This window comes from Nelumbo nucifera, chromosome 8, assembly GCF_055504915.1.
Source record: "Nelumbo nucifera cultivar China Antique chromosome 8, China Antique-T2T, whole genome shotgun sequence".
Classification (NCBI taxonomy): domain Eukaryota; kingdom Viridiplantae; phylum Streptophyta; class Magnoliopsida; order Proteales; family Nelumbonaceae; genus Nelumbo; species Nelumbo nucifera.
This window is the reverse complement of record NC_142656.1, coordinates 55,350,128-55,363,242: the sequence shown is the minus strand read 5'-3', so window position 1 is coordinate 55,363,242 and position 13,115 is coordinate 55,350,128. Positions and strand designations below refer to the sequence as shown.

The window sequence follows — 13,115 nt, the reverse complement described above, 5'->3', positions numbered from 1 at the left end:
AAAACGACTTATAAGATAAGAAGAGCACAAAAAGAAAAATGGGGAAATGCTTTGGTGTTTAACACAGAGGTTCGTCATTATGAATCTATAATAAAAATCAACAGCCCTTGCTCATGATATATTGACAAGAATATTATTTACCTTTTAAATAACTGAAAATAGAATTAAAATACAATAAATTCCTTGGTATATGCATACCTAGACGAAATCTCATCTTCAACCATGCCTTCAGACATCTCAGACATTTGATGAGGAACTGAAGCATCGGGTTCTTCTTCACCAGCTAATTCTGTCAAGCAAAAGTGATAAACAGTGGTTACAAAACAGAAATGCTTTACCCAAAAAGGAACGCCAGAAATATTTCTCATACCCAATGGCCGATTTATGTGATAATTGACCGAACTGCATATCTGGGAATCATTATCAGATTTTGGTTCCTGGACCCAGTTTAGAGAGAGAATGTCAATCTCAAAGCAAAACAACACTGTAATAATTTTATTATCTTTAAGAAAAGAAATAACAACAAATGCTGCTGACCTGCATCCAAAAAAAGAACCGCCTATTATCAGTGCTAAACTTCAAAATGTATACCCTTTCAGCTGATTGAGTGACCTGAATTAGCCAAAAAGCGAGATAGAAAGTAAAGATAAAGATATCACAGCAGTAAGTTTGACAAAAGTCTGAACGAAAGGTCACTCGTTTACAAAAGATAAATACCTTCTCAAAAAATGCCTCATCAGGAAAAACAATCTGATCCTGTAACATATACGGTCAAGGGAAACCATGGAAGTTCAAGCCACCAAACAAGATTCCCATATAGAATTTAACATCAGTAATTATAATTCTTTATTAATGTATTCAAAAGAATAGCATGTACAGTCTTTTGTGCCAGAAACACCCCATCATTTGACCTAGTTAAACCAGCCATATAAAAATATAATATAAGCCCCCTACCGGACCAGAGCCAGAATAAGCCCCCTATCAGCCAAACTGTTGGCAGTCCTAGGTGTCTACTCTAGATTTTTTTTATCAATAACACAATTCATTAATTATCACAATAATAATTACAAAGAGGAAGACAAACTTTCTTATCTTCCAACTTCAGTTTGAACCCCAAGAAAGGAAACAAGAGAGAAAGAGAAAAAATTAAAAATGAAATTTAAATTACATCTGTGCCCAAAACATTGAATCCCCCTCAACCCATTATTTAGCTAACCCATCAGAAAAAGAATAAGCTGATCTGTTTGCCCAACTGATTTTAACTTTCATTTCTCGAACCATCCATCTGAATTTCCTCCTTGCATTGCTGTAATTCCATAAACCACTATCGTCTTTATTCAGCCACCCTACCACCACAACTGAGTCCCCTTCAATTATGAGTTTTCTGATATTCAACTCCCTACCTTTCTGGACTCCTTCCTTAACTGCATGGATCTTAGCTCTGAGAGAGCCACTCACTCCAATTGGGCCTGAGAACATATACATGTAGCTATATAGATGCATCCACATCTACTAACTGTATATGGATCATAGATAAGAACAAGATGAAAGAGGACATGCAAGTCAATGCAACATGCACACCCTTAATTAAATGCAATCCAAACTCCAATAATGGACCATTTCAGAAAAAAAAAAAAAAGAAAAAAAAAGAAAGAAAGAAAAGATCAAATTTCTGTCTAAATCATCATCATCATCAAAGCCTTGCTCATCTATATGGGGTCAGCTACATGAATCTTGTTTCACCATTCTGCTCTGTACAAAATACACAAATTAATGTTGGGAATAGGCTAATTACAAAATGTTCACATGAAAGATGCTATTTTGAATCATAGAGCAGCACCCACACAACGGTCAGGAAACTCACTTCAAAACACTCTACTAAAACTTTTTCACAAGACAGCATAGTCCAAACTCCACTCAACAGCAAAACCCTGAGTGTTTGGGGATTTAGAAAAATGAAAAATCAAAATTCATCAACCAAGTGGCTCTATAATCTATATCAAAGACTGAATTCATTACAATTTAAGGCACTGCCATAGACCAGAGGAACATAACTGCAAGACAAGGCCCTATAATTTGCCATTTATTGCAGATATCAGAGGATTAGAACCCATCATTACAAATAATAATGCAAGTTTTCACCATCTGGTTTATGCTTTTAGGAGCACTTTCCTTGCTATTTTTGGTGGGGAGTGAGATGTAATTAAGCTCGCAAAAATCTCTAAATAAATATATAAACACAAGTAGCTGCAATTTGGAACTTAATTATCAGCACAGAACCTAATCATTAGAGGGTTTTGATCCACTAATAAGGATACTTGGAAAGCCATAGAGCAATAGCCTGGGTCCAGTGGCATCAAGCCCAAGTTTTTTAACTCCCTTAGCATGTAATTATGCATAGCCTCCAATAGAATATCCCAAGAAACAAAGTATGCAATTAGCATAGAGCTACACACCAAGACTAAACAGGCAAAACAAGCACCCAGCCCCCACACCCCCAACCAAACAACTGAATACTTACAACCCAAAAAGTCATAAGCACTGCCTTCAAAACATAACCAACTTTTCATGTGCAGTGTTACAGTTTTCTGCAAGTTGTCATTCAAAATTTTTAGATAAGAAAAATACTTCAAAAATTATGGACATGTATGCAGAATTACGGATAGATAAATGTAACCACAAACAGTATAAAGTACCTTCAGCCATTCAATGAGAACATGGTGAGCTGCAATTAAGTGGCCCTAATTGAAGAAAAAACTGAATATTACTTGACCAAATGTTCAGAAAATAAACATATCAGACTGTGTTATGCTTAATATATGTATTTGCCTGTGTTCATACAGATATAAACTGATTTGAGTGATAATATGTGGAAACTAAACTATTTCATTACAAACAAAAGAACCTAATACACACAATTTCCACCAGGCAACAACCAAAGAGGGATACATCTTCAACCACATTTTGTGCCCGATCAAGCCACTGAAAATGAATCAAACCCTCCTCACCCTAATGGAGGAATCCAGAAGTTAGTCTTATTTGAATGACAAAGATGCATAATCTACATCTGAAAATAAATAAAATCTAAGACAGAAATAGCTTTTTTTCTATTATTAAGAAAATCACTGTATTTTTCCATGGAACACTTCACCCAGAGATAGATCCTTGTCCTCAGGACGGCCTTACCCTTGCTATGCGAACAAGACCTTTACGTGTATCTGGGATCACCCGTGTTCCCTCCATAAACATCTTACCAGCTCGGAACTCAAGCAGAACTTCCTGCACAAAGGTACTTATAAAAATTGTCCTTAACTGATTCAAGAATATTTTTATCGGTAAATAGGTAAAAATATGTATTTTCTTTATCCTCATGCAGAAAACTTCCCTATAATTATCAAAGATAAAAGGTAAAAAAGGTATTAACAGGAAGAAGAAACAAAACTGTTCAGTTATAGGGGCAACATTAACCTCAATTTATAAGAAGCTGAGAAGCAATTTACGCATTAAACACACCCTTCAATTTCTTCCCAATGAAATGCATTTGACATCATTAAATTCAAAAGAAGATATCCTAACCATATATTAACACAAGATGCAGCAACAAATCCCCTCAAAAGCATCAAATACAAGCAAAACTTATCCTGTCTACTCCCACTGTCCCCAATGAATAATGATACAGTGAGCCACCAACAAAAATCATTAAAATAAAACTAATTTGTGTCTCATTCAACGTTTTAATAGGCACTCCTCCAGCATGTAGATTCATAGGCCAGGCTTATATTGTGGGGTGCACCATTCCCAAACCCAAGTGTCTTACATGACTTGTTGTTATGTTTCAATGAACTAACCTTGAATTTGATATTGTATGCGAAATTAAATAAAGTTGTAGGTTGCACGTGTGATGCAAGGCTGCAGTCTTCATATTATTAACGCCATACACAGATTCACTAACCAGTTAGCTAATAGACTTTTCAAAATATTTTATTTCTTTCAGAATTTAGGTTTGATATTCTTTTATATTACTTTTGTTGTTTTTTCCCAAATGTGGTGCTCCACTTCATTCAAGTGCAGGCCTCACCTTGTGCCTTGCAGTGATTTAAAAAGCACGCCTAGAAACACAGACAAGGCGCATTTTAGGGTATGTGCCTCACCAAGATCCTAGGTGCATGCCTGGTGTGCCTAGGTGTGCGCCTAATGCACCTTGCACCTCAGCCAAGGTGTGCACCTTTTGAAAATTTGATGTTTTTTTGCTTTTTTTGAACATAGCGGCTGGGTCGAGGGCTCTACCCCCGAACCCCCATGCCATGCCCCTCGAGGCAAGCCCAAACAATTAGGTGTTAAATTCTTAGTTCTCACACAAAAAAAAAATAATGAATTTATAGTTTTAATTGCTTTTTAAGAAAATATTTTATTAGGATGAATGAATGAACAACATTAAGTCATTAGTAAATAGGAGCTTTCATGAGCAAAGTTCCAAGAACCCCCTCTTTGCTAATGTAGTTCATTCATTCATCCTAATAAAATATTTTCTTAAAAAGCAATTAAAATTATAAATTCATTATTTTTTGTGTGAGAACTAAGAATTTAACAACTAACATGGACTTGTTTGGGCTTGCCTCAAAGGGCATGGCACAAAGACAGCTCGTAGAATCAGGAATGCAATATGTTTTCATACATTAGCTACTTGACGTAATGCAATTGAGTGAAAAAAGAGATTAGAGGTTTTACATGCTTGAAAATGTTTTTTTATGAATGTACATGCTTGAAAATGTTTTATATGTTTGATTTTATTTATAAATTCTCATTTGAATATGCTTTACATCTTATGTTTATGTATTTTAATTTTAGATAATAGGTTTTTAAAACATTTATTTTAAAATTTTTTACGTTTGCATTTTTATTAATATTATGTTTACTTTTTTTGAATTTTTTTGCATTTTTTTGGATTTTTTGGCAGTTTTTGAAATTTCTAACATTTTTTGTATTTTTGCACCTTGCACTTTTAAAATACTGGTGCCTTGCATCTCAGCCTGTAGGAACGCCTTGTGCTTTAGTTGCACTCCTAAATTTAAAAACACTACTCTTCATTAGAGAAGAATAATGAGAAGCATCCAGGAAATAAGATCCACGGATCTACATTCATCAGCACAATCAATTAAATTTACAAATTTAATGGATATGAGAGCATTACATCCAAATCCATCTACATATAAAATGGGAACTCGAGACAGAAATCCTTGCCTGTCCATGCTCCATGTACCCTGCACAATAATTATATTCTGAGTGTATCTATAATTGATGTCATTTGCCTATTTTCCTGCCCAAAAAGGATACCTGATCTATTAAAATGTTTTATAAAAAAATAACTGAATTTGATATACATCAGCTTCACTGACAGAGGCCCTTTCTGATGACATTCTGTTTACCAAATTTAATTAAACAATGTAATAGATGTTGAGATTCATTTTCTTATCAAAAACAAAGTATTACACAAGTCAGGAATGGGAGGAGCATTCAAGAATGACTAGAGAAAATCATGATCGTATTCTCAGGGCCAATTGGCGTAAGAAATCCATGAAGGACAGAAATGTTTGCTTCAAGGACTGAAACTGAGGAACTCTCTCTCAACTAAGGAAAGATAGTGATAGAAGTAAATTCTAAGGTGGCGGGGTATTGGTTTCAAATGATAGTTTAGGATCTTTGTAGCATTAGCAAACTAATAGCAAATTAACAGTGGGCGTGAACTGTGCAGGCAGGAAGGAACAAAGGATACATGATGTTTGTATAGGTTCCAACCTCAGAAAATGGTCAATCTGGTGTTTTGGCTAGAAAAAGATTAAAAAGATCCTGCATTGAGGTAGTGTTCTCCCATAAACTGAGTAGAATGTAAATTAAGGATGATAGGGGCAAGGTGGTTGTAAGCAGCTGAGAGTCAATGATAGAGGTGCTAGGCATGCTCTCCATATTTGTATAAGTCAAAATTCTTTCCCCATAAAAAAAACAAAAAAAAAAAAAATGATTGTTACTGATCTCAAATTTGAGTAAGGTACTATCGGTAGCTCAAAAAATGGTTTCACAAAAGGGAACATCAACCAGGAGTAAGCTACACTCCCCCTCCTATATATATATATATATATATATATACAGCCATGTGTAAATCTTCCTTATTGTTAACTGCTCAATTTTATTTTATTAACATTTAAATAAAAATTAATTTAAATACAAGAAGAAAGTTTGCCTAGCACCCCTTGATGTTTTAGTCAACCACTGCCGCTCAATCCAACAAATCCCATTTTACACTCATGTAACCGCACTCTATGGGTCAGTACCCCCCCCCCCCCCAATACAGCTGATTCCTACTTGGTACCTGCCAAATCAATGCATCTGCCATGCTGTTTGCCAATTTTTGGATGGCACATCCATAATCATTAGTAAAATGGTATATGTTTTAAAAGACAAAAACATTCTGCACATTGAACTTTATCATTGTAAACAGGGTTTTCTTTGTCTTTTCACGAGGAATTTTCCCTGCTTTTCATGTCAGCATGAGCAGCAAATTAGGATTTTATTATACCCATTATGCACATATATTGATTTTGCATTTTCCCTCTTATCTTTTTATGCTTTTCAAATCAGCAACAGCAAAATTATATATGTATGAGTTTGTTTTTCAAAACAAAAACAACCACCAAATCAGCAAGCATATATTGATTTTGATGATGTAGCAGTTGTTTTTGTTATTAGTTCTCCTGCAGTGACAAGTTATGAAAGAGGGAGTCAATGAAAGATTTTTACTGATCAAAAAAAAAAGTTATGAAAGAGGGAGATTCAAAGGTGGTGGTGAGTTGGATGACTAATAACAACAAAGCAATAATGGCAACATAGGCAATCCTTAAAAGAAATTAGGCACCTAGCAAGGGAATTGGAAGTTATATTGTGCAGGTAAAACGACCAGCCATAGTTGTCAAGGCATCTGGTAATTCTGGCTGACAGTGGGGTGCCTAGTTGTCCAGGCAATAGGAATTTTTTTTTGAAGAGTAATAATAAAAAAGATTTATTAACATAAAAAAAAGGATTAGAACAGAAGGTGGCAAGGTGACACCTCAACAAACCAACAACTACAACCAAAAAAAAGACCACTATAGACTGATACATATCTGAAACTCCATTACATGCCAAAGATTCCCAACTGTTCAGGCAATAGGAATTTTATAAATTTACAAAACAACTAATGAAATTTTGTCCAACTTTCTAGTTTTATATACAACTCAGTCTGCATATTAATTGAAAAATAGCAATTCTCTTTATTATGAACATAAAATGTCCTCTCATAACATGGAAACTCATCATATCTAAAAGAAAAGAGTGTTTAAATAATTTAACATCAATATTTTCAAAAATAATACTAATATAATAATAAGTATCTTATAAAGCAAATTCATGTCAATTAGCAACAAAAGAAGGCTATAATTTTATATAATAGAAATTTAAGATAGAAAGTAAAAGAGAAAAAAAACAAGGGTGGAGCTACTGGTTTATTTAATGAAAGAAAGAGAGTAGAAAAAACAAAAAAAAAGAGAAACTTCTCTGTACTTCTATTATTTCTTTTTTCTATTTTATCTTTCTCAAAACCCTTTCATCTTTTACATTTCAATAGTAAAACTTTAAAACAAAGTAAACAATTTATGTAAATATCAGTGACTTAAAAGGCACACCTAGGCGCACAAGCGAGGGGCATTTTAGGGTAGGTGCCTCGCCTAGGTCCTAGGTGTAGCCCTTTCAAATGGCGCATGCCTGGTGCACCTAGGCGTGCGCCTGATGCACCTTGCGCCTCAGCCCAGGTGTGTGCCTTGCACCGCCTTTTTTTGCTCCAAGAACACCCTATTTAGTAATGTTGTTCATTCATTCAACCTACTAAAATATCTTCTTAAAAAGCAATTAAAATTATAAAATCATTATTTTTTGTGTGAAAACTAAGAATTTAAGACCCTAACATGGACTTGTTTGGGTTTGCCTCAAGGGGCGTGGCACAAAGGCAACTCGTAGAATCAGGAATGTAATATGTTTTACATCACATTAGCTACTTTATGTAATGCAATTGAGGAAAATAAGGGATTGTGGGTTTTACACGTTTGAAAATGTTTTATATGTTTGATTTTATTTTTAAATTCACATTTGAATATGCTTTACATGTTATGTGTATGTATTTTAATTTTAGATAATAGGTTTTTTAAAACATTTATTTTAAAATTTGAGGTATATTTGTTATTAATATTTATGTTTAATATTTTTTATTTTTCTTCATTTTTTATTTTTTTGGTATTTTTTATTTTTCTGACATTTTTATTTTTTAGAATTTTTTTTTATTTTTGCACCTTGCTTCAAAAAGGCGTACACCTCACCTTGCACCTTGCGCCTTAAGCCCTGCGCCTTGCGCTTTTAAAATACCGGTGTATATATAGAATGTATTAAAGCACATATTAGTAAGATGTAGCAAAATAAAAGCTATTATAATAAGGTGCAAGCCTTGTCATTTTTGTTGCCTAGGCAGGCACCTTATTGCTGTAAGTCATGGCACTTAGGCAAGGCACCTAGTCACCTACGTGATACCTTGACAAATATGCGGTCAACAAAAAGTCTAGTGGGTGGCAAAGCAAGGGATGGGTGGAACAGAACTATTTTGGGCTCAAAAGTAATTTCTAATTAAAAATGGGTCAAGTGAACTTTATCAAGCCTAAGCACAAATGCTTGTCAGGCTCTATATACTTCATTGTTTTTATAAATCGATAAAATGACCATAGCTATCAATAAAAAATGATAATAAACCATAACTCTGTACAATTACCCCTCCATCTCCATGGCAAGTGAATCACTAGGCCTGCCTAACCCAACAAAAGTTACTTTGTTTTCTAAACTGGCAAAAATATTTGGAGAGACCTTTCACAGAAGAAGAGGTTAGAAAGACGGACAAGGTTATGGGGTCAAATGAATTCATAATGGAGTTCTTTCAAAAATCTTGGGACATAATAAAAGTTGATCTAATGGATGTTTTTCATAGAGTTTTTAGAGAGAGGAAACAGAAACTTTGGAGCAAACACAACCACTATAGCTCTTATCTCCAAGAAAACCAGTGTTATCACTTAGGGTAAAAAAGTGTTACCCACGATAGTTACTCGGTTTCAAGGAGCTTCCATGGAGAATAGGCAAATTGTAGATCAAATACTCATCGCCACTATATGTGTGCAAGAAATGAGGATGTCAAGCAAGAGAGGGTGGGTCTACAAACTAGATCTAGAAAAATCCTAGAACATGATGGATTGGGAATTAACAGATGAGGTGTAGGAAACAATGGTTTTGGAGATAGATGAAAGATGTTGGTAAGGGGTTGCTGAAGTTCATGCCACAACTCACTTCTGGTGAATGGGTGCCCAAGGATTTCTTCCCCACTATAAAACACCTTAGGCTACGTGATCTCCTCTCTCCTTTCTTGTTTACTCTGGTAGTTGATGGTCATAGTCGTCTCCTATCCAAAGCTGTCAATAGGGTCTCTTTAGAGGCATTAGGATAGGAAGGGATGAGGTAGCTTCTTGCCTCCAATTTGTGGATGCCATCATCATTCTTAGTGAGGATGAGAAAGAGAGTTCTGTTAGGTATCTCAAATTGTTGGTGTTTTGTTTGAGCTTTTTTTTTGGGAAGATAAATAAAGAAGAAAAGAGTACAAGAAAGTGGTAAGGCATCACCCACAAACAATAACCAGGTGAACCACCCCTAAATTTTCCAATAAAACCACCAGCCACAAACTAACACTAAACAAAAAAAAACCTTGAAACCACCTACAACATAGCCCCAAAGTATACAAATCAAAACACAACCAAAGCCCCTGACAACTTAACCCCCATTTCCCCTTCCCCAAAAGCCAAACCTATCCAGCCACCGAAACATAGCCCCCTTCACAAATAAAGAAACCAAACATGCTCACTCCAAATACTCAACAATTGAATTTATTGAAAGCTCTTTTTCTTGAGCAAATGTCAAATTTAAAGGTTAATTTAGGGAAAAGCCACATTGTGGGGATTAACTTGAGTGGGGATGAGAAAGAGAGATTTGTTGAGATCCTCAATTATGCTACGTTTACTTGGCCTCTTAATTACCTTAAGGTTACCTCTAGGAGGAAACCCTAGGTTAGATGACTTCTAGAGCACGGTGGTGGATAGGTGGTATAAAAGGCTTGCCTCATCAAAAAGGAATTACATATCTTTGGGTTCAGGGATCACTCTCATTAAATCCACGCTTACAAATCTCCCAGTGTATCTTTTTCGAGTTTTTAAAATTCCAATGAGGGCGGTCATCATTCTAGAGAAATTTTCTTTGGGATCCAAGTGAGGATAAGAGATGTCACTCAATAAATTGGGAAATAGTGCACAGGGAGAAAGAGGATGGGGCTTAGGCTTAGGTGAGATAGCTAAAAGAAACATTTCCTTGTTGGGCAAATGGTTATGGAGCATAGTTGTCAAGGTGATATCTAGGTGACATGGCGCCCTTTGAGGCTCGCCTCGCTTAATCGCCAAGCAGTTGTGTACTATGTATTATAAAATACTTTTTTGTTCTTTATTTTTTGACATTATAATTATAAAATAGGCACTATTAAACTATAATATTCATTTATGTCTATATACTAATTTCTTTTTATTATTTCCTTATTTGTTAGGGTTTAATCAATACAAACATTGCTAATAAAAGGGTTCAGTCCCTATATTTTTTATTTTTCTTTTCCTTCTTTTTCTTCTCATTAATATGCTGATTTTCTATACTTTAACATTAACTCTATACCATTCTTATGAAAACTATGAATAATTATTAAATATGGTTATGGTACCTAGGGAACTACCCTTGGATCTATGTTTTCTACATAAAAAAATCCATCACCTAGGCAACGCCTAAGTGCCCGCCTAGGTGACAAGGCACCCCCCGGTCGCCTAGCCTTGCCTTGGCGCCTTGAAAACTATGTTCTCCTCCTAACCTTGTATTACAATCTTGGTCCACATTCAGTACAACATTTAACAACATCTTATATCAAAAGTTAGAACCCAAATAGCACTTTATATCCCAATTCCTTGAGAATAACTTTAGTTATTCATTCATCTCAATTAATAGTTGTAGTATAGTAATAGTAATAATAATTGATCAATGTGTAAACATTATACCTTAGCACAAGCCTTCCCTGAGTGAGGTTGGACTTCTGCTGACAAACTGACAGCAACGAGACCCAGCTCAACAGGTATAGCTACATATGGAAGGCCATCAAGAAACAGAAGAACCACTTTCCTAGCATTTCATTCCTATATCTCTAACCAGCAAACAACCCACCTCCCCTAACAATAAGATTTTGATTAGGAAAGCTGCATAACGTAGTATTTTTTTATCAATAACAGCACTTTTATTAAAAGAGATAAGTAAGATACACCCAAAAAGGAGGGGTAAAATGTCTTAACCTTCCCTTTCAAACCCGAAAAAACATATTACAGAATAGCCCAAAACAAATTAGATCTTCCCACCCCCTGTTTAGCCAAGGAGTGGAGTTGGTACTCCTCTTACCCCATTGAAACCTTATAGTCATGTTCTGAGTTAGTTGCTTGATTTTCTTTCTTTCATTTGAGAACTTCCACATGCTGGACTCTTCCACCTACAACCATCTAATAGTCAATTGGGAGTCACCTTCCACCAACAACTTGCTAATATTCAACTGCTTAGCCCTTTTGACTCCTACAACTGCTAGGATTTCAGCTCTCAGAGAATCCCCCCAGCCTATAGGTCCTAAGAACATAGCAATAATTCGCCCTTCTTCATTCCTGAAAAAACCACATATGCCTGAAGGGCCTAAATTTCCTTCACTACTACCATCGAAGTTCAATTTGATGAAACCCAAGTGGAGTTCAAATAGGTCTGACATCAATAGACATAGGAGCTGACCGAGCCACTTCTTCCCAGTTTCTAATGATGTCTCCTACTGAATAAACTTCAAAAAGCTTCAAAGACTTGACCCAATGAGCCACCCTGACATATACAAGTTCTATGAGGGCTTCCCTGCTTTTCTCTTTTTCATGAAATAATCATTGATTTCTTTCTTTCCAGACCGTCCAGCAAACAGCAGCTCTAGCGCATTCCACAAAATTTTACCTCTCTTTTTTAGACCCCTCACTGGAGTGGAGCTAAACAATCTTTGCACACTTGAAGGGGAGGGCCACCTGCAACCAAATAAAGAAAAGAACCAACACCAACTATCTGAAACAAAAGGGCAAGAGACAAGCAAGTGATAGCAGCTTTCACCATTCTTCTTACATAAGATGCAACAGTGTGGGGATAAACACCAATTAGGCCTTTTCTTTTGAAGTAGGTCACAAGTGTTACACTTTTCTAGGATTGCTTCCCAACAAAAAGCACCTACCCTAGGGGGGATGGGGCTACCCCAAACTTCCCGAACTGGAAAAGGAGGCCCAGGTACCGGACTAGACCGTGTCAATGCTTTGAAGGAGGAGGAGAAGGAGAAGATACCCAAGGGAACAAGAGACCACACCCTGGAGTCCACAATGGAAGGTTCAAGGACTACCTCATCCAAGATTTTAAGCAGATTCGAAATGGGTTCCAACTCAAAATCTCTGAGAGCTCTTCTGAGACCCAAGTTCCAACCAGTAGTGGAATTAGACAAGTTAGCAAATGTTGTTACTGGTTCATTTTTAAACCTAGACAGAGCAAACAAAGAGGGAAATTGCTCTTTCAAGGGAAAATCCCCCACCCAAGTGTGTTCCCAGAAAAGTACAGACAAACCAGAACTAAGATCGTACTTGATAAATGGAAGAAAAGACTGCATGACAGCATAAATCGACTTCCAAGGGGAGGCTCTTGAAGCCCTAGATGATAGTCCCGGATCCTACCCATCTGCCTCTTGCCCATGAATACTTAGGATTATTTTAGCCCACAAATTTTCTTTTTCTTTGGACCATCTCCATAACCATTTCCCTAAAACAGCTTCATTCTTCTTTCGCAGATTTCCTAGCCCCGGTCCCCCTTCACTTTTAGGTCTTGTAACTAGATCCCACCTAACTCTATGGTCCTTT

The 13,115-nt window shown here is 36.0% G+C and overlaps 1 protein-coding gene and 1 long non-coding RNA gene across 4 annotated transcripts in view; both read right to left on the bottom strand.

The window, feature by feature from the left end:
• Positions 1-13,115, bottom strand: part of RPN13 (regulatory particle non-ATPase 13) — a 36,485-nt gene that overhangs the window by 20,328 nt on the left and 3,042 nt on the right. Inside the window, exons 3-9 of one of the 3 annotated variants that reach the window (XM_088892964.1) lie at positions 5,242-5,317; positions 3,187-3,279; positions 2,950-3,009; positions 718-756; positions 538-612; positions 371-437; positions 199-289 (exon numbers count right to left, since the gene is read on the bottom strand). In XM_088892964.1, coding sequence (XP_088749090.1) covers positions 199-289; positions 371-437; positions 538-612; positions 718-756; positions 2,950-3,009; positions 3,187-3,279; positions 5,242-5,256 — 440 coding nt within the window. In that variant the 5' untranslated portion in view covers positions 5,257-5,317. Of the gene's footprint in view, positions 1-198; positions 290-370; positions 438-537; positions 613-717; positions 757-2,949; positions 3,010-3,186; positions 3,280-5,191; positions 5,318-13,115 lie in introns of those variants that run through there. The other 2 variants (XM_088892965.1, XM_010265088.3) reach the window with 2 other exon arrangements.
• On the bottom strand, positions 1,535-2,943 carry LOC148790021 (uncharacterized). The gene is made up of 2 exons (XR_016079427.1): positions 2,697-2,943; positions 1,535-2,588 (listed from the first exon to the last, which is right to left on the bottom strand). It is a non-coding gene; the product is annotated as an uncharacterized LOC148790021 (long non-coding RNA).